Source organism: Spinacia oleracea, chromosome 6, assembly GCF_020520425.1.
Source record: "Spinacia oleracea cultivar Varoflay chromosome 6, BTI_SOV_V1, whole genome shotgun sequence".
Taxonomy (NCBI): Eukaryota; Viridiplantae; Streptophyta; class Magnoliopsida; order Caryophyllales; family Amaranthaceae; genus Spinacia; species Spinacia oleracea.
This window is the reverse complement of record NC_079492.1, coordinates 131,135,510-131,163,213: the sequence shown is the minus strand read 5'-3', so window position 1 is coordinate 131,163,213 and position 27,704 is coordinate 131,135,510. Positions and strand designations below refer to the sequence as shown.

The 27,704-nt window shown below is 36.9% G+C and overlaps 2 protein-coding genes and 1 long non-coding RNA gene across 3 annotated transcripts; 2 read left to right on the top strand and 1 right to left on the bottom strand.

The window, feature by feature from the left end:
• The first annotated feature begins 1,731 nt into the window (after positions 1 to 1,731).
• Positions 1,732 to 5,602, top strand: LOC110775510 (uncharacterized). Its single transcript, XM_021980109.2, has 5 exons — positions 1,732 to 1,874; positions 3,422 to 3,496; positions 3,598 to 3,695; positions 4,082 to 4,398; positions 4,877 to 5,602. The coding sequence occupies exons 2-5, from the start codon at positions 3,488 to 3,490 to the stop codon at positions 5,302 to 5,304; spliced, it is 852 nt and encodes a 283-aa protein (XP_021835801.1). The 5' UTR covers positions 1,732 to 1,874; positions 3,422 to 3,487; the 3' UTR covers positions 5,305 to 5,602.
• A 781-nt stretch (positions 5,603 to 6,383) lies between these two features.
• On the bottom strand, positions 6,384 to 17,488 carry LOC110775502 (uncharacterized). The gene is made up of 4 exons (XM_021980100.2): positions 17,277 to 17,488; positions 16,214 to 16,899; positions 15,678 to 16,095; positions 6,384 to 6,897 (listed from the first exon to the last, which is right to left on the bottom strand). The coding sequence occupies exons 2-4, from the start codon at positions 16,769 to 16,771 to the stop codon at positions 6,596 to 6,598; spliced, it is 1,278 nt and encodes a 425-aa protein (XP_021835792.1). The 5' UTR covers positions 16,772 to 16,899; positions 17,277 to 17,488; the 3' UTR covers positions 6,384 to 6,595.
• Positions 17,489 to 19,156: 1,668 nt separating this feature from the next.
• Positions 19,157 to 20,936, top strand: LOC130463998 (uncharacterized). The gene is made up of 3 exons (XR_008924278.1): positions 19,157 to 19,538; positions 19,763 to 19,826; positions 20,685 to 20,936. It is a non-coding gene; the product is annotated as an uncharacterized lncRNA (long non-coding RNA).
• The last annotated feature ends 6,768 nt before the right edge of the window (positions 20,937 to 27,704 follow it).

Genomic DNA, 27,704 nt, shown 5'->3' with positions numbered 1-27,704 from the left:
ATTAATATCATTAATTCCACTTGAACTGAAGCGGCCTCTAGCTAGGCATTCAGCTCACTTGATCTCACTGAATTATTAACTTGTTAATTAATACTGAACCGCATTTATTAGACTTAACATAGAATGCATACTTGGACCAAGGGCATTATTTCCTTCACCTCCGACGCTCAAGTCAGTACAATTGATGTATAAAATGAGAGTGTTTAAGGGAGAGAGAGTGTAGGGTGGCTTCTCTAGGGTTAGAGAATCACCTCTTTTACCTTGCTCCTTGAGGGGTAGGGGTGTTCATTACCGGTACCCGGCTAAACGGGTACCCGAAAATGCGGGTACCCGGATTTCCGGGTAGTCATTTTGTCGGCCCATGCCCCAACCCGGGATAACCGGGTACCCGCTAAACGGGTACCCGATTATACCGGGTCGGGTAACCGGGTACCCAGTTTCTTTATAAAAAAATCTCACTAAATTCCATTATGTAGTAACATTTAGTAGGAAGCAATTAATGATTTACGGAGTGGGAGTACAAAGTTTGATAAAATCACTAAATTTACTAAACTGACTAAATTTGATAAACTGACTAAATTATAATAAACAAACTAACTATGTAGTTTATGGAGTTCCCATACCACTTACAATATTTCATCCTACAAATTCGCATTTACAAAAGAACTACAAGGAAAGGCTGATACAATTCCAATTAAGACAACAAATCATATCAAAACTAAATCTTTCTAGAATCTAACAAGCTTAGAACCTAACGGAAACCTACCATTGAACCTTTGCATTTCTCGAGCAAATAAAAAAAAACCCTAAGAACCTAACAAGAACCTACCAAGCGGTTGTATTGAATGTCAAGTTTGATTGGAGTAACAAATTTAGTAAAATCGAGTCAAGACTTTCAGGAGTTAAAGGCTATTCTTGAGCAAAAAAATCGAAAATATTGCCTTGAATGTGGACTGTTGCGCCGGTGGACTGGAGGTGGACTGCTGTTGGCATGAGCGAGTGAGCAAGACTGTCGGAGAGGGGGTGAGACTGAGAGAGGAGACCAAGGAGGTGAGAGATTGAGAAGAGCGGCGGAGTGATGTTTGAGAAACCCTAAGTATAAAGTTCTAAACTACGGAGTAGTATAGTGACTAAATTGAATAAATTCTCTCAGCTGCCAAGGCCCAACACACACAATTTTTTTTTTAAACGGGTATTCGGGTACCCGTTTAGTCAAAAAGTGGCCCATGACCCGACCCGGTACCCAGAAATTTTACCGGGTCGGGTACCCGGCCCATTTATTTTTAAAAATTCAGAAAAATACCCGCTTTATTTGTACCGGGTCAGCGGGTCAACGGGTCGGGTAATGTGGATCGGGTATTTTTGAACACCCTATTAAGGGGTATATATAATGCCTTGTTGGACCTTTTAAATGATATTGAGCTTGAGTGGGTTTTATTGACTTTTGAGTTAAAATATTATGCCCATTTTAACACCCCAACACCTTATATCTTGTACCAAATGTTATGCAGCACTCCTTAGTTTATCAATTTATTGTATGATAAAGGTTTAATTAGACACATTTTCCACATTACATACTGAAATTACCAAAGAGATTTGTCAATAAAACACGCGCCAACGACTTATACCTTATTCAACATTCAATAAATTTTCTATGGTGACATACTAACAGAATATACCATGTGTCAAAATTTAAGTGGTCAGGTACATTCTAGAACGTAACAGATTATGGTAGAAACCCAGAAACCATACTCCTCTTTCCGACTTTCCCTAAACTATTCGTACCAACTATAAAAGCCCGCCTACTTTTAAGTATAAATCCCGGTTGACAAATTTCGGTGCTTTCTCTCTCCTTCCAACTTACGCTTGCTCTGGTAAAGTTTCTCTCTATAATTTTCACCTTTGAATTGCAATTAGGGTTTATTTGTTCGTCTATAATTTTCACCTTTGAATTGCAATTAGGGTTTATTTGTTCGCTTGAGAACAATCAATTGAATATTTAGAGTAGAAATTTCATTTGCTAGTTGCGATCGATCTGTGCTTATTTTTATATAATACATGTAATCTTAGAATTTTAATCTATTGGAGTGCAATGAGGTTGGAGAATTAGCAAATCATCAAGTGTTCCTGAAATTGGGATGAAATTGTCCAATTATTAAGTTTTATATGAGTGAAATTTGCTTCTTTTAGGTGTGGATTTATTGTCTGGTTCCATGTGATAGCTTAGGGTTTTGCATGATTGGTGAAGGGTGTGAATTGGGGGTGTTTTGTAAAACGCATTTCTTTCGATTTAGCTAGTAGTGTAATGCTAATTGCTATGTTGTAGATCTAACGACGGAAGCTCAGGATATCGCTTTGCGTGCTGCTAGTATTGGGTATAGGTTGAATTGAATTGGTGATATGAATTCTTGGGTTTTGACTGTTTCTAGTGCGTGCAGTTAGGTTTCAGGTTTGATTAAACTTACTTTTGTAGGCTTTTTGATTTGCTGGACAAGCCGAACTTGTTAGGTGCTTTGATCGATAATGTGATTTGCTTTAAGAAGTCCATTAAGGTCAGAAGTTAGCTAGGTTACGCGTAGTGACAGTGTCACTTCCTGAAAACAGATGAAAGAAAGTTAACTTTCTGCCAGAAGACAGGTTTATTGTGCTATAGGTAGAAGTAGTCTCTCTCCTTTAGCTTTGCAATGAGGCTTATACAATCTAATTCTTCATGCCCAAATTTTATAATGTTTTTGCACCACTATGCCTTCATCCTTTATGCTTCCAGCCACACACATACTTTCCGTGCGGTTCCCAATGGTAGTTTGTGGGCTGTGTGCCTGTGTGTCACTATTTCTTTTTTTCTCAGCAAATATGGTACCTCTTAGATTTTTATGAAGTGTACTCTGTTCGGCTTTGTTACAGCCCCTGTAACTTGGTCTATGGAATTATGTGTAGCCGGGAAACATTAAGTCATCAAACTCCTGAGCTAACTGTCTTCATCCCATTTATGAACCAAACAAAAACTGGAACAAAATGACCAGTCCAGAATTCTGAATTCTAACAGATGCTATGGTCGTCTTAGGTTTCTAGTGCAGTTGTACATTCCAGGACCTCTTATAACTTAGGAAAGCAAAATCACAAGATCAACAACCGCTAGCATCCTGTATTATCAACGCTGTAGCATAGGCCTTGGGATCATATAATTTAGTATATGGTCCTTAAATAAGATTTTGATACCAACTCTTCTTTCTATAGTGTCGAACTTGATGGATTAAGCAGGATTTGTGGTATCTCACTAAAAATGTGATACCAAAATGTTTCTTATGTATCCGTTGTGAATCATTTAGATGGTAGCTTCTTATAAATTTAATTTATTTGATTTGATGTTGCACAAGCTTTCTGCAGCTTTAATAAAAGTATCCTTTCCTTTTCTTTTCAGGTCTGATTCAACTAGTACTCAAATACTTACGACTTCTGTTTAGCTGGTGAATTGTTGCTACCAAGGATGGCTGAAGTAAGCTTTAACTAAGAGCATACACTTCTCTGGGTACCATAAATGCAGAAGTTCAGTCTTAGGATGTTGCTGATTTTGTTGTTTACTTGTCATGTTTACAGGAGAGTCACAGAGTCGCTCTTAATGTCTATGATTTGAGCCAGGGACTTGCTCGTCAGCTTTCTACCACATTTCTTGGGAAAGCCATAGAAGCAATATGGTAGGTGGTCTGTTCACTCTGTTGGATATGACTATAAATGATTCTAAAATATCTGATTTGCGATTTCTCTATTTAGATTGGACATAGAATATAGTCATAGATGTCTGCAAATTTTCATAAACATACTTATATGAAACCAGCTTAGTTGCAGGATTTGAATGCAAAAAAAAGGGAATGCTTATTTTATTTCGTAACAGACCAAAAGTGAAAATGTTTATTATAAAGATAATACACAGTGGAGTATACTTGTCCCATATCACAGTGCGATAATTAGAATGGAAGGATTTGAACATTCCCATGGTAGGAGAGTTTTGATGTATTAAAAAAATGCGATATAGGAACACTGGCAAGATATTTTGTAACTTTAATACTCTGTTCACCTTCAGGCACACTGGAATTGTAGTTTATGGCAATGAATACTTTTTTGGGGGAGGTATACAGCATGCTCCTGCTGGATCAACACAATACGGGACACCAATGCGAGTTGTAGAATTGGGGACTACATATGTGCCTCAAGATGTGTTTGAAAGTTACTTGGAGGAAATTGGTCCTCGTTACACTGCTGAAACATACAGTTTACTTGCCCACAATTGCAACAACTTCAGCAATGAGGTTGCCCAATTTCTTGTAGGAGCATCCATTCCAGATTATATTCTTCAGCTCCCAAATGAAGTTATGAGTACCCCCATGGGTGCTGCATTTCGTAAGTCATCATTTTTATTATAGAGATATGTATAAAGTACTTGTGTCCTCCCTTTCTGATATCCCCTTTGCTCCTCTTGCTGGCCCTTCCTTCTCAACCTGGTCCTTTTACTTGCCCTTGTGTCGTGGATCTTGCTGTGTTGATTTAATGTTCTTTTTGATGATCTTATCTGGTGAAGATTTACTGCTTTCATTTAGCATAGATCTTGGGGCCTTTTAGAGCTGTTTTGCAGTTCATTATTTATATCAAGCAAGCTGATTTCAGCCTGATCTTTGTCCTTTTTGAACTCCCGGACTTGTTATCAGTGTGTGCATTTTTTTCATGTTAACTTGTGGATTTGATATTCAACCTTGATTCCCTAAAATTGTCGCTTTGAGATTGTTTTTCTACTTGTTCCCTTTTCCTTTCTAAGCCTGGTTTGAGTTTTCATTTGTGTTACCTAACTTATCTGACGGGACTTATCCACCAATGTTCACAGTGCCTATGATTCAGCAACTGGAGGCAACAATGAAAGCAGGGGCGGTGCCCCAAGTTCCTCAGTTCAGACCGCCATCATTAGGACAGGCTAAAGCAAGTGTGACTAGCAATCAGAGCCAGTCCTCAAATGTGTCTTCTGAAGCATCCAAGAACAATATCGAATCAAACAAAAAAGAGGAAGCAAACACATCGCAGAAGACGATAAACGAGGCAGTGCCTCCTGCTGTCGAGCCTAAGAAAGCACAAGAGACATCTGATGGTCCAGTTGAAGACCCTCTTGGTAATGCCAGAGGCAAGGTGCAAGAGGAGATCACCAGAGAATTTGCTGCTTTAATGGCTACAGGGACTCTGAGGGCAAGTGAGGCTGCTGCTCAAGCAACTCGTAACGTCATGGAGAGATATGGAAAATTAAATCTTGCAATGTCTTAGAAGACTTAGAAACGATATCTTACTACCTCATTTATTCTATTTTATTTGAAATTTAACTCAATTTAAACACATCTCCATAGCTTTTCTCTATTCAAGTGTAGAATTGTGTTTGGTTTCGTCATGAAACTGGTTTTTGGCTCGCTGCAGTTGTTATTGGTTATCTGTTTTGAGGCAGAGTTTTGTAAACCAGTTCAATGAGGAATTATCTTCTTATTAGGGCTAGAAATTGATTGAAATTGACAAGGTAGTTGTTAGCATTTACTCTAGTATTCACATCGTTTCTTTTTCTGTTCTTTCATATCCATCTCACCTCAGACTTATTCTCTTCATTTTGGGTTCCCACCCTAAAAGACTAGCTCATGAACCTGAATAAACAAACCCCTATTTGTAATAAACCCAATCAACTTTGGAGTGAAACCAAATCCCAACTCCGATTCAATTATCCAATTTCATTCTTAATCAAGCAATTTTCAATAGCAAATAGATACGGATTAATCAGTTGAGTCAGATTCTAGGCAAGCAATTTAGGGCATGATAGTATTTATTAGTTCAATATTGCGGAAAGAGCTCAGGAATACAGTAAATATTTTGGCCTACTGTAAGAAACAGAAAATTTTAGCATTGGGACGCTTGTTATGATATAGCGCTTCATTTTCATTCCATACTCCCACCTTAAATATTATTTAACTTCTTTATCAAATACTCCTAATCGTTTAAATTATTAGTACCTAGTCATTTAAGGTGACCATAAGTGTTTGTCAAATACAGCTTAGTTGAAATCAGTTTAGTTAATAAATAATAAATTTGTAAATTTCAAGTCGTTTCACATGATATTTGTATTAAAAAGTTACAATATTCATGTAAGATATCATGCACGAATCGCGTGCATACACTAGTAGTTTGAAATCCAACTCCTCGAATCCTACTAATGTTGATGTTTCCCCCCTGTTTTTAAATGGTTAATAACATTGCTGAAATTCAGCGAGGGGAATAGCAACTTGATGCAAGCTCATATTTTTATCACTCCATAGCCAGATTCAACTTAACCAATTATGTGTTTCTGCGAGTATCCAATCGAGTACTGTGTACCAATAGTTGCTTATTTTTGTTCATCAAAATTTCCTAGATTAAAAGAGGATCCAGTAACATCTATGTGTGATGGAAGTATCTCCACAATATACAAGGTTAATGTAGTGTGTACAAGTATAGTGGACGCTGAGTCGACGTTGAGACCCTTCAATGTTGGCTGATTGCTTGTTCATCCGACATGTATATTGAGTATGAGTAAAAGCTAGAATTCTTGAGCAATACTGTCTGACAGGACATGATTCTGGTTCTGTGTTCTGTTTTCTAGCTCCATGGTAACTTCCTTGGACTGACTACAAATGTCGGTAGGGATATTGATGCCAGCAAAACCAACCATGACAGCTGCAGCTCCGATGTAATCCATTGCGTTGGGAGCATTGCCGATCAGTGTATCAACTAAAGCTGCCAACGGGACCTGAATGGTTAGACCAGCCGTTGCAACTGTTGTCGTCGTCAAAAGTACAGCTTTGGCCCATAAGTAGTCACTCAGGACGTTATCAAGCAAACCTGAAATCGGGTACCAATTGTAAATATTTGTCAAATCAATTTTGCTACCAAGTCACTAGTGCTGTAACTCAACTAGTGTATCAGTCTTTGGGACACCAGAAATCGAAAAATTTAAACCAGTTCATCAGTGCTTGTTTGCCTCCTAGTTATGTCTCATCCTTCTTTCAAAAGTCCAAGTGACCTGTCCTCCAAACAATCCATCCCCAGTCAGAAACCCCGGGCTTTGTTTTTTATTTTCACCCTTAGAAAATAGACCTAAGAAATACAGATAAGTCGACGGCTAATATGTTCAGTTGAGTAAATGCTATGAATTAACATAGATAACAGACCATAAATCAAGGGACTAGAAGATTTGATTAATAAACTGAAAATACAAGAAGTAACTGATATTCAAGCATTCAAGAGGCTTGATTTCTCTCCCAATGAGCTCTTAAAAGCTCAACCAAATTACTCCATAATATTCAACATAACCTTCCCTCTCTACAGCTGCCTATATATTAGTACTACCTCCCTGACTAACCCCTAACTTGTTCCCTAATCTGCTTGTACTAACTTATATAGCTCTTTCCTAAAGTACCCCTCCATAATATTAGTTCATTGCAGTAAACATCATGGCTAAAAACTTCAGATCACTTCAGTTCAAGCTAGTTCTCCGACGAGCTAAAAATATATTTAGGGCTAGGTTTCAAATATTCTAGTCCAGTAAGTTCGGTTCAAACAGGTGTAAGACCACTGATTTCTTTTAAAACACTCAACTCTCCAATAAAGAGATTTGGTTCTTCAAATTTAATTCATTGCACATATAACTGCTAGAGGCTAGGCAAAGTGCTTTGGTGCATTCGTTTTTTTCATATCATCATTATCATTATCATTACCCCATTGCCTCACAGAGGCTCCCGCAACAGCGGGGTAAAACGGGGGGGGGGGGGGGGGGGGTTTGGACGTATGCAACCTATTACTCCAATCTTGCAATACAACAAAAAGAGACACGTTTGGGAATGCCCCATGAGCATCAGACCAAAAAGAAGCTTAATACACCACTCTCTCCCATCAAATAACTAAGAAGACTTTTTAACCACATAATTCCTATCATTCCACTACAATTAAAGCACCCAAATATGAAAAAATAAGCAAGATATAAAGTACAACATGAGGAGATAAATCCTTTTGTGGCCTAACCGCCTCGGAGCCTGCAGATACTCACGAGTGCTAAGTATCCCTAAACTAGCAAGCCACACAAAAACTTCCACTCACTTTGGAACTTAGCCTTCCAAATAAAACTAGAAAGAGGAATGGATTGTCAATTTGGCATTTATGAAGGTGGATATAAAAGGAGCTCAAGAATCAGCCAACCACACTCTACTCTTACGGAAACTAACAAAGAAAACAGATTCAAGGATTCCGAACACTGCTAAACTCTGCCAGCTCCCATCACAAGGGTTCCTCTTAAAAAGAAGACTACGAGAGATGTTCACTACTCTCCAGTCTCCACCCAAAAGAGACAGATAGAAGTATGTACATTGACAAACTTATCAATTTTAAAGAGAGGGAAAGGGGGCCAAAGGTTGCTACTCTGCTCAAGAATCCTCCCTAGACTAACACCTTTTCCATGATCCCACGCTGAGCTTGACCAAGGACAAGAAGAAAGATGAAATCAATGAAACAATCTTCCAATGACTAGCATAAGAAACCTGAGACTTTGTTAACACATCCAACCATTCTGCCGAGGACCATACCTGCTCCGAAGCACTATGTCTCAGGATCTAGCAGCCGACGACACCATTACTTCCCACTAAAGAAATACTAAGATCCAAATTACCGAAACCAAGGTCATCCTTGTCTTTAAACCTACAAACACCAATCCACATCACAAGATGATCCCTCTTCTCCCCACCTACCCCAAACCACAAAGAAAAAAGGTCCCTTTAAAGCCTCTCCAGACTCCTAGCTACGTCAAGAGAAGCTTAAGAAAGAAAGGAAAATATAAAGGTAATTTAGAAAGTTAGGTCTGAATGAGAGTTACGCTTTTGCTTGGTTAGCATTTGTAGAGGGAAACGGAAGGGAGGGAAAAAGAGGGAGGAGAAAGGGAGGGGAGGGGAGGGGAGGCCGGGAGGGAAAGAGCGAGGTTCAATTTTCCTACCAAATCTTTCCAACAAAAGGGGAATTTGATTTATTAAAAAGGGAAGGAAAATGGTTCCCTTCCCTTCCCCAATGTCCTATCCAAATAAGGGAAAATGTTTACCTCACTTTCTCTCCAGATCTCCCTGTCCAGAGATAGTGTTAACCTCCTCCATTCATCTAGCTTCCTAGAAACATTCCACAAGCGGGGCCCAAAAAAACTCCTCTGGGAAGAAAAAAAACTCATGGAAGACAGTGGAGAATATATATACCAGTCACACATAGACTAATTTGTAACAAATAAATCCTTAGATCTGAGAGAAACGCAAAAATCTGTAGGGGAGACAGAGATTTTGACCTCACCCAGATTGTTTGACAAGGACAGCATTAAAACTATCAGATTATTTGACAAAAACCCTTTAATTCAAACAAAACTCAAGTAGTATTTGCCAAGATTTTTTTTTTCTGGTAAAACTAAATAAATCCATGTACACACTTGAAAAAAAAGTCAAAAAATGGCATTGAAAATGACGGGATTGAAGAAAGTAGTAGGTCCTGATGACATCCCTATCCAGATATGGAGATGTTTCGGAGAGACAAGAATTGTTTGGGTTGACAACTTTCTTCAACAAGATTCGGAGAAACAGCAAGATGTCATTGGAGTGGAGGAAAAGTACGCTAATCCCTTTGTACAAGTATAAAGGAGACGTCCAAAACTGTGCCAACTATTGAGGGATCAAACTAATGAGTCATACTAAAAAACAATGGGAGCGAATGATTGAACAAAGGTTAAGGAGAAGTGTGAAGATTCCCAAGACCTAATATGGCTTCATGCCAGGAATATCAACTATGTAGGCCATTCATCTTACGAGACAACTAATGAGAATTATCGGAATAAGAAGAAATATTTACATATGGTTTTCATTGGCCCGGAGAAGGCATATGATAAGGTACTGAGGAAAGTACTTTGGTGGGCTTTAACAAGGAAAGGAATATTGCAAAAATATATTGACATCATTAAGGATATGTATGAGGGAGCTAGCACGAGTGTTCAGACCAGTGTCGGAAAGGCAGAGGAGTTCCCTATCATGATTGGAGTACATCAAGGTTCCACACTTACCCCTTTTCTCTTTGCCATAGTAATGGACGAATTCAACAGTTCAATAAGACAATATACCATGTTGCATATTTTTTGTATATGATACTGTGTCAGTCGACGAACTAAAGGTGTTAAAAGTAAGTTGGAATTATGGAGACATACTTTGAAATCTCGTTGCTTTAAGTTGACCAAAAGTAAGACGAAATATATGAAGTATAAGTTTATCGGTAATAGAAGCAGAAAGGCAGAGACTATCACCTTAGATGTGAGGACTGTAGAAGGTTCATATTTCTTTCGCTACCTAGGATTCATTATCCAAAAGAATGGGGAGTTGGATGGAGATGTCACCCATAGAATTATATTAGGTTGGTTGAAGTGGAAGAGTGCTTCAGGGTTTCTATGTGATCTAGGCATGCCTCATAGGTTGAAGGGGAAATTCTACCGTACGAGAATTGAGAATTGAGAATTAGACCTGCACAGGAATGTTTGGAAGTGAAACAACGTCACATTCAAAAGATAAATGTGGTGGAGATGCATATGTTACGTTAGATGTGTGACTATAAAAGAAAGGATTAATGGAGTAATGAGGTGATTAGGAAGAAAGTGAGTGTTACACCGATTGGGAACAAGATGAGGGAGAATCGACTAAGGTGGTTTACCATGTAGACGGAGACCAAATGGTGCGCCGATTAGAAGAAAACAGATAGGGGAAGACTAAAACAAACATGGAAGAGGGTGATTGAGAGTAATATGAGTTTATTGGAGATTGACAAAAATATGTCGCTAGATAGGGTGGAGTGGAGGGAGAATACATGTCGATGACTCAACATAACTTCTTTTCCATCCCTTGCTCCTTTTCTATTTTCTTTGCAAACTTCTCTCGTTTTCCTATTTTTATTTTTTATTATTTTTTCAAAACATATTTTTGCGCCATCTTTAAACCGGCCTATCTTGTTATCGTGTTACCTATTTTTCGTGCCTCGTGTTTACTCTCTTTAACATAACCTTTTATTTCTCTTACTTCATGTTCCGTAGACAGTTTCTTATGACGGTTCAAGTTAGCCGACTCCAATCATTTTGGGACTAAGGCTTGGTTGTTGTTGTTGTAAACACTTGGGCATGTAGCTGAATCCATGTAACATACCAGATTTGCTATCCTACAAACCAAAATATACGAGGTATGAGGTAATGGCTAGCAGACCTCCACAATTCCATAGTAAAGAAAATAATAGAGATCTTGGATAGGTGGTCCAGAGCCTGAAACAGAAGCCACGATTACTGCTGTATCCTCTGGTTATTTTCAACTCCTATCTATCTACACTTAATTTATCGCCTCCAGTACCCTTGAACAAGCAATTAGTATTTGGTACTCAAGCTGAAAGGACTTTCACCTTTTCATCAGAACACTAAAAATAATGATTTGCAGAAATGACCATTCAGAAAAGAGAAGTACGAAACATCGGTAGCAGCAAATTTCTTATTCTACAAGCCATTTGAAGGGGTTAAGTCACTGTTCACGGCACACATTTCTTTTGTATTTAATTCCTGTTATAACAAATGCAAAAAAAGATTAAATAACATAAATAAAGAACGCAGAGATTTAACGTGGTTCACTAACAATGTGTTAGCTACGTCCACGGGCAGAGGGGAGGAAAGTTTTATTGTCTTGAGGAGTACAGATTACAGAATACAACTAGGTTATGACCTAGAGAGTTTATATAGTACTCTCTAGAGGGATGCAGAAAATCCCAGAAAATAGGCCCAAAATAGATAACCCTAGTCCAGAATAACAGATAACGTAAAGTGGATCCCCGTGCTAGTAAGGGGCTTGACCGATTCAAGGCATTATCCTAACAATTCATCAATTACATTTATCAGAAATGACGTAACTTATCCTTGTAGAAGTCTTATAATTAACATCATAATACCATAGTCGCACATATTCCTCTACTGCTACACTTTCATCTAGAATCTAGAGAAGCACTTTTCAAAATTCCCAATTTCTTCCAAGTTAAACTGTCATAGTAAATTAAGACTGCACGGGCACAACTCCATCTTTCCACTCAACTTGGTATTGGAATGTTTATTTGTGGCAAGTAGGTCAGAACAGTAAGGAAGCCGGGACTATACACTGTACAACATGTACTAATTGACGTCTCAAAGGATTAAATGCCAGGTTTATTTTCCAAAGAAAATTCCTTTAAACTATTATCTGAAATGGTATGACATTTTTGCCACTTCGCAACTGTAATCCCCCGTAATGTTATAAATTTTATTAATATATTTTAACGTATAGTTAATTATGTTTAAATAGAATTCGCGAATTTTAGAAATAAATATATAATTAAACGTATATTTATTTTATTACATTTGAAATATTTTAACGATTTATGCAATCTAAAATAATTTTAGAATTCTATGTCGAAAAGAATTTGGATTATGAAAACACAATTGAATTTAGAAAACAATCCTAACCATTTTTGGATTCAAACAAACTCAATTCTAATCCTAGCCCATTTGGCAAAGCCCAAACACTAAAACCCAAAACTCAATCCTCTATTTTCTATCTCACGTGAAACAAAAATCACAGCAAACCCTCTTTCTCCATCACTATTCACGTGAACACCCTCAACCCTTTGCTGTACTTGCTGCTTACTACTTGCTGCCGCCCGGACGCCGTCGTCGACCACCGTCGACGTGCTCCCCCTTTTCCGGTACTCTCTCCTCCTCCCTCTTCTCTTTAGTTTTTCTTTTTCTTTCTTGTTGTTCTCTCCTCCTCATCGTGTTTTTCTTGGCTGTTCTATTTACTCGGCAGCCACCACCGAGCCGCAACCGCCACCTGCGCAGTCCGTCGCTTAGCCGAGACCACCCCGCGCTGCACCACTGGTGTCGCGGCTGTTGCCTTGCCCAGCCGGCTCCCCGCCCTCTCTTCCCTTCTTCTTTGCGTGCTAACACCACCAACGCACGCCGCCCACCAGTGCAACCACCACTCCACAACCTCCATGCTCGCTGCCGCGTGGTCTCCCGCCGGCCAACCTCTTTCTCCCTCTTGAATTGGTTCTTTCTTAAACCCTAAGTAACTAATTATTTTAATTAATTATAGTTGTTAATTTAAATTATGTTCTTGATAATAAATTTATAATTTTTATGGCTTGAACATGATTTTCAGTTTTGGGTTGCTACTTATAAACGAATTATTTTCAGTTTTGGTTAATTAAAAATTGAGTTAGGGTTTATTCATGATTTATTAGTTTGAATTAAGTTTTCTTGAATTAAAGTTATGAGTTTTGTGATTTAAGTTATAAATTTCAGATTTTGCAAATTATATAATAAAGTTATTAATTTTCAGATTATCAAATTACTTTGAAATATTAATTTTGATTGTTTAAAGTATGAAATTCAAGGTTTTTATGATTATTAATCATGGTAGGTTGAGTATGGATTGTTGAATTTGTTGTTTTGAGATACTAGGAACGTAGATTGACCTTGGTGAAGCTTTCAAATGAATTTATATTGCTGAAAATTTAAAGTACGATGGTTGCAAAAAGTTTTCAGCGAATTTCAATCACTAGTTCAATAACTATGATGCTAGGAAAGCAAATGTTTAAGTTTTGATATTGGGGAAAGTTCTAAATATGTTTAGGATGCATTTAGAATGCTTTATTATGGTTGCCAATGATTAGGAATTGATTGAGATTACTTGTTGGTTGTTTAGGCGGAGAATTCTCTTTAGGCGACTTTTGAAAGTGTTAAAGTGGCCTATCAGTTTGTTTACACAAGGTACGTACATACCTGTGTGCTTGGAATGTGTGTTAATTGTTGAAACCATGTTGAATTGTTGATAAACTTGGTTATGTTGATGTTATTGATGAACTTAGTCAGGTTGAAATTGCATGTTTAATACTGTTGGATGAACATATTGAACATATATTGCATTTTGAGGATTATAACATGTTAGTATGGATGATTGATGCAAACATGTTTGATTGGGAACACTAGATTACTTAGTATATAATTCAGATCAGTTGATTGTTGTTCCCTTTTAGCCTTTCACTACTTTATGAGGGCGGAGGACCTTGTTTAGTAAGTTGAAACCTTATACCCATATACAGGGGTTGATCAGTATTAAAGGAAAGATTGGAGTTAATTGGAATGAGTCTTGTTCGATGCCTTTGTGAGCACTTACTTAATTCCAAGATAAAAACAGTTGTAAATAAACGTGAGTTGTATGCTTTATGTGATTGTTGAGTCATAACAGGGTGTCAATTTGTAAATCATGTAAAGTGAAACTGAGTAGCAATAGCTTTAGACTGTGCACGTCTAAAGTGACGGACAAACAGGAGTTGGGGTTCATGGTGGTAGCCCATGGCCTTTCATTCGGACCGGATTGATCACCGCGTCCTATTTTTAGTCAAACGTTCCTCGATATCGCAGGTCACTGAGGTTACGGAGTCGCGCCCGTACCTCGTCTTCCTTAGTGAAGACTTCTAGCTAGAAAACTCGGTCCATTGCCATTTTAAATTAAATAATATTATTGTTATAAAGGTCTAGTCCAGTCAAGTATAGCTTTCAAGTCAGTATGTTTTGGTTTTCCTTGCTTATGTTTTATTTAGTATCATGTTAGGATTGTTCGGTTAATAGAATCATGTTAGGATTATCATTTTTTTTAGTATGTAGTACTCAGCTTTGCTGATTACGTGCTTTTGCTTGTGCATGTTGATCATGGCTATGCCTTATTGATCCTGTGATGACCCAATCTTTGGTGAGCAGTCTCTAAGGATCAATAAGTATTGTCCATCTGCAGGTTTGAAGATGTTGCATCATTGGGATCGGGAATAGAGAGCTTGTATTTAGTTTTGATTTGCTAAGTTGACTTGGGTTTGTTTAATTGGACTTTAAACTTGTTAGTTGATCTTATTTTTGTTGATTGGTTTTTGGATTAACTAGGTAATCGATTATTTATAAACCTAAAGTTATTTATTATGTTTTCCGCTGCAAAATTCTGAATAAGCCGTTACGTTTTCACACGGGCGATAATGCCTTGATAATTCTCTACGTTTTACATAAAAAGGTTATTTTAGAAAAGAGAGAATTGTCGGGGTGTTACAGCAACCCTCAATACCATGAAACTACCCCTAGGGGTACAAACCATACAGTCAACGGAGTACCTTCTAGTTGATCTCATTGTATTCTTCGATTCCTAGTAGTGTTGCTTGGAAAATGTAAATTTGCAGCCATGGAATGGCAGTAATGAGGATCTGTTATCCTCGCATATGGTCTCAAGAGTCTTTGTTACCCGTACGAATTCAGTGTAAAACAAAATATGGTCTATGTGACTCAGTCTCACCAACTTGTCTGATGGTGAATTGGTTAGCCGATGGACGAACTTTCGAAACCTAGGTATTTCTACTAATTAATTTAAGGGGGGGGGGGGGGGGGGTCAATGCAAAAGCAAGTTAATATACTGTACAAAGGTCATGGCTTCTCAACTTTGGATAACCCCTCAAAACAGCATGACCTAAAGACATGGAAATATTGCAAGGAAGATGACTTGAAAACATACCTTTGCCCACTATCAAGCTAAACTCTTTCCAGGTAAATGTGGTAAAGAACTCCACCTTCATGAAATGCAATACTAGCATTACTGGAAAGAAAATCACCATGTTGAAAAATCCTAAAAATCCAAGAAACTGTGCCATGCTGACTTGGCCACTTTTCTCATCATCAGGCAACTTCTTACGTATGAGAGTTATATACACAGCATATAGACCAGCCGATGAAAGCGATAGAATGTCTCCAAGAACAGGTTTTGAGTTTATTACACCCTTTCCTGCTTCCGTGTCACCCAAGCTGACAATGATTGTCCCTCCCATGCATAAAAGTACACCGATGAGCTTCAACCAGGTGAATTTTTCGCCCAAGAATGCCAGAGAAAGCATAAATGTGAAAAGGCTAGAAGAAGTACTCAAGATCGTATTTGACTGCAGAAGTTAGGAATACAGTTTAGACACTCGGGCAATATTCTTCAAACTGGACATACAATTAAAAAAACACGAAAATGGAATAGGAAAGGACAAATATGCGACGATTCATTCTTACAGTGACTGTTGTATACTTCAACGAAAGATTAAAAGTCAGCTGTGCCAGAAACCAAAATGGGCATATCAACAGGCTTACTCTTGCTACCCTGGTTCGTGTCCAACGTCCCTTTGAGTCCAGCTGTTTATCAAGATCTTCATAAACACTAACTTGGTCTGGCAAATGATTTTCCACTCCAAAAGTTGGCTCAGAACCAGTTTCAATTGAACTCTGATGACTTTCTTCTTGGTCACTAATATGGGGATGTAAACCACTTACGGTCTCATCCAAATCACCTTTCTCAAGAAGGACAACCTCCTCAGAGTGGGCTAACTCTTGCAAGCTGACATCTTTTTTCCGCCAGAAGCAAAATTTCCCAGTGTAATCTTCCAAAAATCGTGAAGCTTCCACAAGAGGGATGTAGATTACAAACAATGAATTACAAATGTACGTGATTAGGAAGGGCGAAACTCCTTCATCGACGACAGATTGAACCACATAGCTAGCAGCAATCCAAATAGCGGCCACGGTCACAATGTATACCAAACCTATAATCCATTTTGATACCTCACTTCTCATAGTCCACCCACCTAAGATACAAAACACCTTTATACTCGTGATCGCATCAAGCCGAAATTTCCAACTCCCATCAAACCCAGATATTACAATCTCATTGATATAACCAACACAAATCAATCAGTTATCACCTGTATTATGCAGGAAGTTATCACAAAGGGGGAAATCACACTCAAACATAGACTAATTAACATAATCAGCAATAATACAAATAACGAATTAATCAAGGCAACTTATAAATGATACTACACTGTTAAATCGACGAAAAATACAATGAATTGCATGCCCTGAAGATCAATAAAGCAAAATTAAGCATGAAGCAAAGAATCCCCGCCCAAATTAAAAAAACCCAAATAATTTGTATTGTGTTATTTATCATAGTTCCATCAAAATTTCAAAGACCCATCTTAAAAAATCAAATATTAACGCAAATTAAAGCATAATAGCTCCAGAGATTATAGGTTTAATGAAGATGAACAGGTAATTATGAAATTAATCAAGTACGCACCTGTTCTGGTAAGTACCCAAATCAGAAGAAACATAAAAGAACCCGGATCGCGGTTTAATTCAATGTTGATTGTGGAACGATGAAGCTGATCAGCTGATGGAGGGCAAATCAAACATGAGAACATGACATAGAATTCAGAGGGTTCTTTTTTGTCCTGAGTCCAGTGAAGTCAAAATCGGCAATTCTGGTTTAGATTTTAGAAATTTTAGGTTGCAAAAGTTGAATTTTTTTTCCGGATATTTCATGAGATAACCCGAGGTTTAAGTTTATTCACCAGGTACCCTCGTTGTTTAATCCACCAAGTACCCCTGGCCGTTAGAAACTTTTTTTCACCAGGTACCCTCGTAATTTATTTCACCAGGTACCCCTGAGGTTTCTTAAATTTTCACCAGGTACCCTTATGTTTTATGGTAATTTCACCAGATACCCCTGCTCACCAACGACTACTTTTTTAAAAAAAGACTAGCCGTTGGTGAGCCTTCTCTATTTAAAGGGGGAGCAGCAGCAACTCTTCACTACAACTTTCTGTTCTTCCCATTAACCAACTCATATTTTCCCTATTTCCCAACTCACTTTCAAATGAGCTGATATTCTCAATCTCAATCTTCCTCTACAACGTATGAATCCTCATACGTTGTATTTCCAAACAAAACATGCAACATATGTGGGAACAAATTTGCAATAAGAAGTTATGAAACAATGAAAAATCCTCAAAGACTATATTACAAGTGTGACTTATGTGACAACTTCAAGTAGTGCAAGGGAAGCATTGAGCAACCACTGCCAATGAGAAACAACAAAGGTGGCACAAAGGAAGGAGGAATTGAAGAAAATAAAAGCTTGAATGAAGACGTTCACCAAATGAAGAAGAAACTCAAGCAACAAAAGAAATTAATGCATCGAACTATCAAAATTGGCATTCTAATGTTTTTTATTCTAGTATTTGTAATGAGAAAGTGAATGATGACATTTAATCAATAATATGACATTTCATTTCCGAATTAAGTAGCTTTACAAAAGTGTGCCCCCGACACGCAAAAACTTTAAGTGTAGCTGTAATACCCCGCATTTTTAAAACTCGATTAATTATGCTTAATTATTTTTATTTAATTTAAAAACGTTTTAAATTCTAATTTCGAACTTTATTTAATTAACGAAGTTTTATTTCGCTTGAATTTTTAATATTGTTACACGAATTACTATTTCTAGATTTTTTTTAAATTTTTAAATTATATTTTGTAATATGTAAAAGATTTTTTCAAAAACGTTCTTATCAACGACTAATTTTATTCGAAAACTAAATTTATTTTATTAGTACTTTATAAAAGAATTATTCTAGAAATTAATTTTATGATTCTATTTTCATCCGAAAATAGCAATAAAATTCTGAAATTTGTCCCACAATGGTAGATTTACCAAAATGCCCTTTTGACCAATTGAAACCAAGTCAACCAATTCTTTTTCTCCTCTTCTTTGTCGTGTAACTTGGCAACTGGCAGCCATGGTGTTTGCCATCTAATCTATCTAATTTCTCTAGCCTTGCTGATTCACTCCCCTAAATTCCTAGATTCCATTACTCATCACCGTACTTTCTTACATTTGTCATCTTCAACCTTTGCAAATTGAGATCATCACTTACGTAGATGAACAAACCCATTGCTATAAATAGCTGTTATGTTAGACTGAAATTTCAAGCAAAAACAACCATCAACAAACAATAAACATCTCAAATTCAATTTCAATTTCAATTTTTAATTTCAATATCAATTTTGAATTTTGATTTTTGATTTTTGATTTCTAATTTACCTCTTTAATTAATTCAAGAACCACCACAACCACCACCGACAACCGCCACCACCACCGTGACTACCGCACCTCGATCACCACCCGACGCCACCGCATCCACCCAGTACCACCACACACTTCCTTCGCCACCCCCACACCCCTCGCCTTTCTCCTCCTCACTCGCATTCCCCTGCTTTCCTCCCTCACCCGCGCCCAGCTCCTCCTCCGCGCTCAGCCACCGGCGCTGCAGTACTGGCGCTCTTCTTCTTCAGCGCTGCTGCGCCGCGTCGCCGGTCGCAGACTTCCACCAGCCTTCTCCATTTTCTCCTTCCTCCCGTCGTGGTTGTTCCTGCTCACTGCCTTGCTTCCTTCCCTATTTCACGATTCCAGGAACCCAAATTCTTTAAAGTTTTGGTTTTATTTCCTTAAGTCAACCCATTATCAAAAGCTGGCCCAATATCCTTTTATTTGGATCTTGTAAGTTGTGCACCTATCCTTCTATTTCAAATACTTATTATTTTGATAACAATGTTTATATTTTACGACCACTAATGATTATTTGTTTCAAAAAGAAAATGTATTTAATTATTGAACTTTACTTAAATTGAGTTTATAATATTTATGAAATTATTAGTTCGAGAATATTGATTTTAAAGTATTTATCGTTTTAATATTAATTCAATAATTTAATATTTTGAAAGAAATTGGACTCGGGGCTCAGGAAGAACGAACCAACAAAAAGGCTTAGCAAATCGCGGAATTGAGGTAACGGTTATTGCTAGTACCCGCAATCCCTTCGAAATGTATTTATGAATGATGTTATGAATGATTGATGTTTTATAATGATGTTTTATGATTTGCGGGATTACAAGCATGATTTGATTGAATTATTTTATGGTAATGCAGCTTTATGCAAATTATTGATTTAACGAATTATTATTCCTGAAAGAATGATTTTATGAAATAACGAAATTTAATGGTTTTGTTGAACCACCCTGAATGAATGAGATTTTCCTGATTAATGTTCTATTAAAAGAAATGTAAACATGATAAATAAAAGTGTAAGAACTGGTCAAGTTCCCCTGATATGGAGCCCAGGCTCCCCCTGATAAGAAGCACTGGCTTCCCCTGATATGGAACCAAGGTTCCCCCTGATAAGAAGCACTGGCTTCCCCTGATATGGAACCAAGGTTCCCCCTGAAACGAAGCACTGGCTTCCCCTGTTATGGAGCATTGACTCCCCCTGTTATGAAGCACTGGCTTCCCCTGTTCGTAGGAGACGTCCTACCATGTTTTCCTGTAAAGTCCTGACGACCAGAATAATACTGTTAAAAGGAAAAAGGTTAATGAAATAATGTTCCTGAAATGATGTTCCTGAAATGATGTTCCTGAAATAATATTCCTGAAATAATGTTCCTGAAATGATGTTTCTGAAATGACGTTTCTAAAATTATGTTTCTGAAATTATGTTTTCGAAATGATGCTTCTGAAATGATGATTTATTAAATGTTTTACTATATTCTATTCTCCCTGTGTTATTAATAAAATGAATTGAAATGATGTTACGATGCTAGGGTAACTTGTTACTGAGTCTTCGGCTCACCGTTTTGTTTTTCGTTTTAGGTACTGCTGGGGACCACGGAAACGAGTAGTGGCGAGGATTTCACTATGTTCACCTAAGTTACTGTTAAGTTGTAACAAGTTTAAGTGAAGATTCTTGATTAAGTTACGTACTTTGATTAAGGAATTAAAAAGGATTATTATGTTAATTTTGGAGTTTAATAGCTTATGATTGATGGTTGCCTTGTAATTCCCAAGAGGGAGTTACGGCAGTAATGTCCCGACCGAATTAGGATGTTTCCGCTGCTAAGTATTCCTTAATAAGTGAATTAGAGGTCGGGGCGTTACAGTAGCTTTACAAAAACTTGCTCCCATTGGCAAAAGATATACATGATTAGTTTAGCAAAAAGTAAAAGTTATGCATAAATCACAAAATCAAGTACGCTTCCTTTTGGTTCCCTTACTTGATGCATTACACTGTTGCTGTGAACTGGAAGAACCTTGATCTCCCCCCTTGCTGTGAACCAGCTGCACCAGAACCAATTGCAATAGCATAAGCAGAACCAGAAGCACCACCACCAGCAGCAGCAGCAGAAGACTTCTTTTTCTTTGCAGTGGCTCCACCTCTGCATGTCCTTGCATTGTGTCCCACCTCCTTGCACTTACCACACCTCACAGTGCTGTTTTTCTTTTCCCTTTTTGGATCATGTTTACCTCTTTTTCTCAGTTTAGGGGGTCTACCTGATGCCCTCTTCATGGGTGGGGGGAGGATAATAGGAAGGTCAAAAGAAGGCCATTGGGTTGGGTCAGGCATGGGGTGTTTGTGCTCTGAGTAAGTTAACTTGTATGCTTGCCCTTTGAAGTAGTGAGACACAAAATCAGTAGCCTCAAGTCTTTGGTGGTAAATACCCTAAGACCATGTCTGCAAGGTATGCCAGATATTTGCCATACTCCACAACCACAAGTCCTTGCATCTAACTTAATAGGATATTTGACAGCCCCCTCTTTCACTTCATATTCCCCTCCCCCAGTTGCTGGTTTTGTTCTGTAACATTTGCTGGGGGAGGGGAATATGAAGTGAAAGAGGGGAATATGAAGTGAAAGTAGCCGTTGGTGGCAGGGGTATCTGGTGAAATTGCCATAAAACATAAGGGTGCCTGGTGAAAATCTAAGAAACCTCAGGGGTACCTGGTGAAATAAATTACGAGGGTACCTGGTGAAAAAAAGTTTCTAACGGCCACTTAACGACAGGGTTAAGTCATGCGAGAAAATGAAACCTGAGGGGTACCTGGTGGATTACTGAAACAACGAGGGTACCTGGTGAATAAACTTAAACCTCAGGGGTATCTCATGAAATATCCGTTTTTTTTTGTCCAACACATTTTAAAATGCAAGCAATCAAACATGGTAACAAATGACCTTATAAAAATAAAATTCCGGTGACTGTTTTTTTTTTTTTTTTTTTTTTTTTGCTAATTAGCCACAAGGGCGGAGATGAGAATCGATCCCAGGATCACCGAGATGGAAGCTCTAACCAACTGAGCTATCCATCACTCTCAATTCCGGTGACTTTGTGAGGTGGGACTTAAAATTGATTTTTTTTTTTGTTGTGGATTATAATTTTTCGTCCATTTTTAAATGGTTGACTCCAATTTTTTCGGCGTTGACTCGTACGTGTAAGTCACATGCTTATTAAAAAAAATACTTTTTTCCCCTTCAATTTCCCTCCAATTTCCCTCAGATTTAACTACCCTAATAACCCTAAAAAAAACCGTTGTCCTTCCCACTACTTAGCAGGTTTATAAAAAAACAAATCGAAAAGGCCGAACTAATGCTCCTCTAACCAAACCCACAAGTTGTCTCAAACACAATTTTCTATGATAATCTTTTGACAATTTTCTATGATAATCTTTTGAGATTTCAACTGGGGTGTGAAGTTTAGGCTTTCCTTCAAAATATTTGTATACTTTTTCCGAAAATGATAAAGGTCGCAACATGCGACCTTTAAGCCGTGTCACAATGATGACATGACATGCTTATGTGTCATGATTTAAATTGGAAACCAAAATATTTAACTTATATAATCTATCATATATGTTTCAAAAAAAGGTAGGAAAATCTTAATATTCTAATTTGTTTCCTTCTTTACATTGATTACCCTGTTTATGTATTTTTATAGTAAAAATATTGAATTGATAGTAAAAATATTCTGATGATGCATAGCCTACGTGGCGCCTATATGTACCAATTAAACTGCGACACGTAAGATTGCGACAATTAAATGTTGTCGCAACTTGCGACCTTTATCATCACCCTACTTTTTCTTGCACATTTCTGTATTTCCCTCTCATATAATTTGATAAATCTTCTGTTTTTAGTTTCATTTCATGGATGCCTTCTTACCTTTTTCTCTCTCCCCCCTGCATCTTTCCACCTCCATTAATAATATTGGTGTCATTTCATTCTTGTTGATGATTGGGTCAAGATGTAATCTCAGCCGTTCAATTATTCGGTTGATGATTGATAAATCATCTGATTTGTCTTCCTTCACACTATCTTCTGCCTTCTTCCTCCCAAAAAATTACACAAAACTCAAATTGGACGCACTGAAGCAAACAAGTTGGGGTTTTTGCTCTTACCTTGTTCGAATATCAGCGAATTGTTATGGGTCACATAGGCGGTTCTTGGGGTGAGCGATTGAGCGGGGTGAGCGACGACACAAGGCCCCCAAATTTCAAATATTATGTAATTGATTTTCTAAGTATTAACAAAAACAAAATTGAAGTAGTGGTTAAGGTGTTGTTATGTAATACCCGAGGTCATGTGTTTGATTCTTAACAATTCATTTTTTTAATTCTCTTTCCTTTTTATCTTTTAATTGAATTAGGGCCTCATTTTGAGAAATTACACAAGGCCTCATAATTTCGGCGCCATCGTAGCCCTGACACTAATATTGGAACGCATCGGTTTTTTTTAAGTTATCCTGCACGAATCCTTCAAGCTAGCCGAAGAAGATGAAGTGGAGAGAGAACAAAGCTTTGAGGAAAGAGAAAGCAAAGGAATTTTTTTAGGTTATTAGGTTAGTTAGGGGGGACTTGGAGGGAAACTTAAGGGAAAAAATTAAACACAAGTAATTTTTTAATAGCACGTGACCTGCACTGCACACACGAGTAATCGCCGAAAAGTTAGAGTCAACCATCGGAAAATGGGTAAATATCACAATTCACAACAAAAAATCAATTTTAGGTCCCATCTCACAACAATTTTTTTATAAGGTCATTTGTCACAATTTTTGGACTTTAAAAGGTCCTTTTTGACAAAAAAAAAATCCCAAAAATTGGGTACTTTTGATTTACTAGTGTTTCTTGACCACACACGTACTTTTTAGCTCGTGTTTTCCTAGGTAGTAAATTTTTTGTTGAAATGTATAAATTGCAATTATATTGCAATCATTTATTTGATGATCGAAAAATTCATAATATTAAGAGCATCTCCAACAATAAGCTAATTTCTAAATTAACTTGTCATGTCATATACTCATATAATATTTCAAGCTACTTTCATTTCTAGTTAGTTGGTATCATAATGGTTAGCTACTTGCTTGATATTTATTATAGTCATATTTGTCAATCAACCTTTTTAATTTAATTTAATTTAATTTATTATTATTTCATTGGCCAATTTTTTTTTCAAGTCTAAGATAATTTGTTTGGCCAAGCTAATTTATCATTTCAACTCCAATGGTTAACCTAGTAGCTTGGAATTTCTAGAAATTATAAGCAAGTCCCTAGCTACAACCATTGGAGTTTAATAGATTCAAGAATAGATTGAGCACTACTTAGTATGTTTTTATCAAAATGAGATGGAAAATGGAGGAGAACAATAGCCTAAGGTTTAGAGATAGGTGACAAACCAATGCAAGCTGAAACAAAAGAAAAATAATGCCATAGCACAAGCACTTGGGTCAAATTTCCCTTTATTTATGCCCAAACGAAAAGAGTGATGTGTAGTTAAACTCATGTTGTTGAGTATTCAATAACCAAACACAATTTTAATTGGCCTTGTTTTGAGGAGGAACGCTCCTTCCCATCGTAATCAATAATCTTTATTTTATTTAATAACAATTAACTTTTAATTAAAAGTATAGTTATGCCGGCTCAATAAATTGAAGAGAAGAGAACCACACCTTAACTGGCTAAATTCGTCGTTGGAGTGTTGTTAAGAATTTAGTCAGAAATTTTTTCAAGAATTTCCCCTTTCATAACTCTCTATACACGGGAAAAATTAACAATTTTCCCTACGAAGAATTAGACTGAATTGAAAAGGACCTAAATTCCTCATTTTCTATACATTGTTATCATATCCACCCATAACATATGAATCCAAAATAAAATCTCATGAAATTCACAAATAAAAAATCCACTCAATTCCCATGTTAGAGAAAGATGACTAACCTCAAAACCCGGACTTGTCCCAAACATTTTGAAGGCTATGTACAAAAATAATACGGAGTAGTAATTTATAAGGCCCTTTAATAGCGCAAAAAGTAACAATACGTAGTACTGTGTGCTACTTACTCTATACGTCATAACTGCTTGAGTTCTTAGTGTTTATTTTTATCATAAAAATAATCACTTTTTAATATTGGTAACGTAACAAAGAATGGTCCCAAAAAAACAATAAGCCAAATATGGAGTATGTCTTTATTAAAAATTTCATTTGTAACAATAAGAAATTAAATAAAGTAATCTATCCGATCTAAATAAAATGGGAAAAAGAACCTCATTGCTACACAACTCAAAGCAATAAAACATAAATAAATACACGTTTTTAACAAAATCACAATTTATAAGATATTTAGTTTTTGGGAAGATAGTGAATTATTAAGAGAGTATAATGTGAAGGTCTAACATAGATTTATTGTGTGAAATGCTTCTTGGAAAGTTACATAATTAATTTTGATTTATTAGGATGAAGTTTCAGTGTAAAGAAGGAAAAACGTATTATAAAACTTATTGTTGTTTATGGAGCTAGTATTGCTATAATCAACTTTGGAGAAAAGAGAGTAACATAAAACGCTATTCCTAAGAGAATTTTGATTTTTTTGAAGAAAGATTATGGGGGCATGATGGTCATTACACTATAGCAAATAGGCATCTCTTGCTTTAAAAAGGTTTTGGGATTATTAAATTAGTTATTGGCTCATGCGATGTCGGGTTATTGCAGCCTTGCATGTAGAGCTGTCAAAACGGTTACTCGAGTCGGGTCCGGGTCTGGTCATCTCGGGTCTCGGGTCATGATCTGGTCGGGTCGTGTCCGGTCATTTTATCACCAGGTGCAGGTCGGGTTCAGGTCGGGTTCGGTCAGGTTGAAAATTTGTCGGGTCATGTCAGGTTATTTTCCCGTTTCGGTATAAATCGGGTTCGGTTGGGTTCTGGTCGGGTCTTTTTCTAGTCGGGTACAATTACGGGTTCGAGTCTTAACGAGTCGGGTCAAATTCGGATCGGATAATTACCGGGTCGGTTAAAAGTCAGGTCGGTTTCACTATCGTGCACGAGTTAAGACCGGGTGAGATAGCTATCAGGTCTAGTCAAGTTTTAACCTTATAATTAACTATTATAAATTTGGTTAAATTTGGTTTAACGATTTTCACTTGTTCTAGATTAGGTAATTATAAAAAATAATATTAACTTGATTTAAGTTATTATTTAATTAGTCAATGACAAATCGAGTTGTCAACATGTCGCGTAAATTCAGGTAACGGGTTGTCACGATTGAGTCAATAACAGGTTTCACCGGGTTATAATCGGTTTCGGGTGGACATCGGGTCGGGTGTTGAATCGGGTTCGGGTCATTATTCGGTCGGGTAAGCTCACTCAATTTTGTTATCGGTTATATTTCGGTCGGGTGTCAGGTTCGGGTCCGGGTCATGCATTAGCGGGTCGAAACCGGTCGTCGGTTTTAACGGGTTGGATACGGTCGGGTTACGGGTTTCTTATTTTAACAAAATATCGGGTCTCGAGTCGGGTCCGAGTCCTTAAAAATACAGGTCGGTTCAGGTCGGTTTTTCGGGTCGGGTCAAATTTTAACAGCTCTACTTGCATGTGATATTCATTATCCTAAACAAACATAATTATTGAAATATTAAAATTTTAGATGAATTGAAAATACTTTATCCATTGTTTAGATTAATTGTAGTCTTTGTTTTGTAGTTTTAAAATGCAATAAAAGTATTAGAGGTTGGGTAGAAATAATTAACATAAAAATTATGTAGCTTGGATGGTACTATTATGGATTAGACTCTTTTTTTTTATACAAATAATAATGCTCCGTAATTTAATAATAATAAAAAGATCTTTTTGAAAAGCAAAATCTATCTTGTTTATAAATGAGCAAACCTGGAAAATGATAAAAAATAAAAAAATCATTAGCTAAACCTAAAACTAATATATCTGAAAATAAGATGAATGTTCTCGGCAACCTCTTGTCCATATTGCATAGTAGATGAGTAAGATGGTAATATGACAGATTAAATAGTTTAAAGTTTCAATCCAACCTGCAATTAAATAGAAACTAATTTGTTTTCCATAACAAAGCTAATTGACAATAAACCCAAATCCCAATCGAATGATTTCTCACAAGAATAAAACCCTACTAAAACCTGAACATAAACATAAACTTAAACCGAATGACTTATTGACAACCTGTAATAACAAGTCATTTGGTTTAGTGTTAGGTCAACTTGAACACAAATTCTTATTTACATGGGGTGTACGATAAATATTGTACACCGAAGATAAAGTTGACGTAAAATGGTTAAAAGTTACCCTTATATATATAAAATCACTAATAATATATTAAATTAATCATTTAACACTTTAAAATGTTTATCTATCAACTTTTTTTTAATAAATATAAAAATTAGAGAAAATTGGGTAAAAGTTAGAAAAAACTGGGTAAAAGTTATGTTAGTATACAATAAACTTATTGTACACCTAGTGTATACAAGACCTTTTGCAACTTGAATCTTGTAGAGTTGCTTCATATTCAAAGATGATAATGTAATATTTTAAATCGGGTGAT